Source organism: Coenobita brevimanus, chromosome 51 (genome assembly GCF_032717465.1).
Source record: "Coenobita brevimanus isolate Jiangsu-jjx chromosome 51, ASM3271746v2, whole genome shotgun sequence".
NCBI classification, from domain to species: Eukaryota; Metazoa; Arthropoda; class Malacostraca; order Decapoda; family Coenobitidae; genus Coenobita; species Coenobita brevimanus.
Window position 1 is genome coordinate 12,604,571 of NC_137004.1, and position 4,584 is coordinate 12,609,154.

Here is a 4,584-nt window from a genome sequence, read left to right on the forward strand (position 1 = left end):
AGAGACAGAATGGAGAAGGGAAGAAAGAAGAGAGAGGAGACAAAGCGGAGAAAAAAGAAAGGATGGAAGGGAAAGATATAAGGAATGATGGAAGTAGCAGAAAGATATGGGGGAGGTAAATAGAGAGGAGCTTGGAGGGAGATGTACAAGAGGGAGTAGGGATGGTAGGAGAGAAGGGGTAAGAAGAGTATAGAGGAAAGGGAAGAGACGTGGGAGAGGGGAAGGAGGCAAAAATGTAGTTGGAGAAGAGGGGATCGTGGAGAAAAGAGAAGCAGACAGCACGTGAGCAGAGACAACGAGAGGGAGAGAGAAGAGGAGGAGGAGAGGGGGGAAGGGATAGGTAGGAGAGTGAATTGCGGGGAAAGGGAAAAAATAACAAGGTATAACGGAGATAAACAGTAAAGGGAAAAGAAAGGAGAGAGGGAAGGGAGAGAGACAGGGAGAAGAGGGAGGAGAAAGGGGTAACGAGAAAGATAGAGAAACTGAGGGGAAGGGGTAGGAGAGACTGAGGTTGGGATGTGGAGAAGGGAAATTGGTTGCATGGGAGGTGTGAAGGCTGTAGGGGAGGGGCTGGTCACCTATATAATCTCCGCCCTCCCTCCACCCTACATCACAACTCAACCATGTCTCTCAAGGTGGCCACTACTTACCTTCACTCGCCTCTTCCTGCCTTATCATTACGCCTAAAACGCAAAGCTATTTAGATACATTTTGTTTAAACACTGTGGTGTAACAGATGGTGTTTTCAGTGCAATGCTCCGTTCCATAGGAGTTTTAGTTTCCAATTTACTGTCCTACGAGTCCAATTAAGGCCATCGTGTGTGTATCCGAATGTCTGGTGGAACTGAAAACTGAAAAATTTCAATTATTTTCTATGCAGTTTACATAACACCTTTAGGGCAGTTTTATACAAAAGAAAGCATGACATTTTTTTTCTTAGCTTCAAGATAACCGGTAACAATGATTCATAAGTTCGTGTGGGACAAGAACTGCTGAATATAATCACTGGCAATATTACATGTTCTATTCTTCAAATGCATTTACACACAGAAGGAATTTCATGCACAAGCTAGAACATACATCTTGTTCTTCGCAAACTGTTAATACTACACAGTAGGACTCCCCTAGCAACAACACATAATGTGCAATTACAGTGTTTGTACACTCATAGTTTGGAAGCTTCACAAACAGGACCTCATAGTCAACAGTTTCTTGGACAAAGCGCATGCATGTCCCAGTAATGTGTTACTATTTATTTTTTTTCGATTTGCGATTCAGTATAGCTGAGGACAAATATAATGCTTCACATTATAGTAGAATAATTAAAAACTCTTACAGGGTATTGCGGAAAGGTTGTTAGGCTCCGAAGATCGCAACACTGGGTTTCAAAAGTCAGTGTTTTCTGTTTCCTGGGTTCCAAAAGTCAGTGTTTTCTGTTTCCTGGGTTCCAAAAGTCAGTGTTTCCTGATTCCTTATTTTATCGCAGTGGATGTATTGATATTTATGTCCAAAACCGTACAAGCCCCAACTCTCCGAGGAACGATGACACTGTATTCCAATTCCTTTCTTTCAGCATTTCCCCATTTTCATATCTGTTTTCTGTGACAGGTGGCCGTGCTCACTGTGGTGGTTGTAGTGGGTGCGTTAGGGGACCATCCACCCAGCTATCACGCCCCACCACCTCCCTATGGCCCACCCCCTTCATACCATCACCCACCCCCATCATACGAACCCCACACACCCGAGTACCCGGAAGTAAGTACAGAGGTCTCTTACAAATATATTAGAATTTACGAAAATGGATGTAAACACTTGCAAATACAGAGTAACTAGAGATCAGTACAGTACAGCCAAAATGCAGAAGCAACTATATTGCGAATTAGTTGAAAGCATATGATAAAACTAGAAAGCGTTCAGAAAGCACATACCTCTGCCAATGCCATTGCCATTAAAAAGGATCTGGATCCGTATCCGTGGATATAGGATCCGGATCCGCCCTAAATTTTAATCAATTCTTTCATGGCCCACCTTTCCATAAAATTTCATTGAAATTCATCGAGAATTTTTGGAGACATTGTGCGGGATACTCCTGATCCGCATCCTGATCCGGCCCAAACTTTAATCATTTATTCCTTGGCCCATGGCCCACCCTTCCTCAAAATTACATCAAAATCTTTACATAACTTTTTGAGTAATCCTACTAACAGACAACAAGACAGACAGACAGACAAACAAACCATCGCGGGGTAGAACATAACCTCCTTGGCGGAGGTGATAACTTTCAACCCGCAGGCGACAAGCGGATTTTCATCAGAGGGGAGTGAGTGCGTTATGAAAGCTGTTGGCGGTAGGCCTTTAATATTGGAGTTTACGCTGCTATTTCGATAAATTCAGTCCCACCAAATGGAAACCTCAATAAAATCTTACTGGCCAAACGCTAGCTCCTACCTTGTCATAATATCAAATTCCTTTGCTGATATCATATCTATAGAACTTTAACTGATAATACACATCATTATTTTACGTGTTTAAATATTATGACAACTAAAAACTTCATATCAGTTACTGTGGCCCCACGCTCATCTGAACATGACTATCCACCTTACGAATATGTGCCACAGATAATATGTAGTAATGATGTTCAGAAGCTAAATTTCCTCAGCCATCTCACATAAATTTCTTACCCAGCTTTTCATGACTCTGATTATTTAAAAATATCTCCTAAATAGCGTACATTTTTTAATATACGAATAGACAAGTTTTTAGTCAGCATTTTGTTTCATGTTAGACAGTTGGGGGATGAGCATCTGTGCCTACCATTAAGGCCATCATAATCATCCTCTTGTTTACCACTGGTGGCACTCGTAACCTTCTCAGAGCACTGGGCACACACTTAGCAGACACGGTGATATTATTCAGGTAGAAGTAGCCCTTGCAAACAATGGATAATATATATATATATATATATATATATATATATATATATATATATATATTCTAACACTGCTATAGACTTCGGAGAAAGTCTAACTTTTAAAATGGCCTGCCACGCCATTTTCCTGCGAGATTATGACGGACATCCTCCCTCTATCTGGTTCCTTGTTTTTCTCGTCCGCTCACCCAGTCTCTGCTCATATTATTTGTTGACCATCCGTGCAGTGCAAAACAAAAGATCTCCCTCACGTGAACCCTTTCATAAAGCATTAGTGTGAGATGGTCACTGCATCAGTGACGGAAAGTGGTTTCCCTTAGCCCTGCAAATCAAGTGCTCCACTGAACTTGTGAAACGCTGTCAAAACGAGCACAGCTGTTAGTACATCACTAGATGTGTGCTTAGAATAACAGTAAAATAAGTACTTGACAGCGTGGTGCATCTTCTATATCAAACTTTTCAACAGACTTACTGACACTGATTTAGTTGACCTCGGGTTCTCATCACTACAGTAACTTTATTCATTTTTGTACGATTCCACCGCCAGGTGCCACCCAAGTACACTTACAAGTATGGTGTGGCCGACGACTACTCCGGCGCCAACTTCGGTCACTCTGAGTCCCGCGACGGATACAAGACTGAGGGCAGCTACACGGTGAACCTCCCAGACGGCCGAATACAAACCGTCACTTATGTGGACAACGGCGACGGTCTGGTGGCTGAAGTGACTTACGAGGGCGAGGCTCAGTACCCGGACCATCCGCCAGCCTACAATCCCGCTCCAGTCTATCCCGCTCCGTCACACCCTCCACCGCCACCTCCCTACCACCCCCCAGCACCCGCCCCTCCAGCGCCTTACGAGCCTGCTCCTGCTGAAGAAGAAGCTTAAGTAAAAATAACTGCTACTTCGTTCCCGTTATGTCCCGAGAATAGCACTGTCCTGTAATTCACTTTAACCCAGGTATATATTTATTAAAATTATGAAATAAAATTATAACTATATTGATACAGGTTATTATACCATACACTACAACTCAAATCCTAAGTTAATTCTACTCAAACTCATCACATAGGCTAGCTTGTCAGTAAAAAAAAAAAAAAAAAATGTAAAGGAGAAACGAAAAATAAAAGTTACATATAGTCCTTCAATCAAGGAGAGAGAGAGAGAGAGAGAGAGAGAGAGAGAGAGAAACTATATATAACAACAGCAGTTATCGTTTGAAATACAGAAACTTATGCATCGACATCGTGAAAATATAGGTTTAGAGTACCAGTTTTAAATATAACTGAAAAGATATCTCACACACTCATTCGCAGTCTGCTTCATCCTCGCTTGGTCTACTGATCCTTCATCCTTGAAAGAATGTTAGGTTATCTATGTTATTATCTCTACCCCTAAGGAGGGTGGATGTGGACGCATAAAAATGAATATAGGCGTGGAGACTTGGAAGAGGGAGAACATGGAAGTGAGAGTAACTATAGGTATGGAATGAGGAAATAATGAAATATTTCACAATCCTTTTGTAAATGTTGAGTACAGGTGGTAACGCAATACGAAATGGCATGGGAACTTGGCCTGAAAGGTACGGTAATGACAAGCAGATGAGCCAGTGACTTTGTATACTGTACTCAGCTTGCAACATACTGTGGTC

At 42.0% G+C, this 4,584-nt stretch overlaps 1 protein-coding gene across 1 annotated transcript; it reads left to right on the plus strand.

Moving 5' to 3' along the window:
* Positions 1 to 623: 623 nt before the first annotated feature.
* LOC145400177 (uncharacterized) lies at positions 624 to 3,821 on the plus strand. Its single transcript, XM_080272690.1, has 3 exons — positions 624 to 635; positions 1,609 to 1,755; positions 3,480 to 3,821. The coding sequence occupies exons 1-3, from the start codon at positions 624 to 626 to the stop codon at positions 3,819 to 3,821; spliced, it is 501 nt and encodes a 166-aa protein (XP_080128816.1).
* Positions 3,822 to 4,584: the final 763 nt, after the last annotated feature.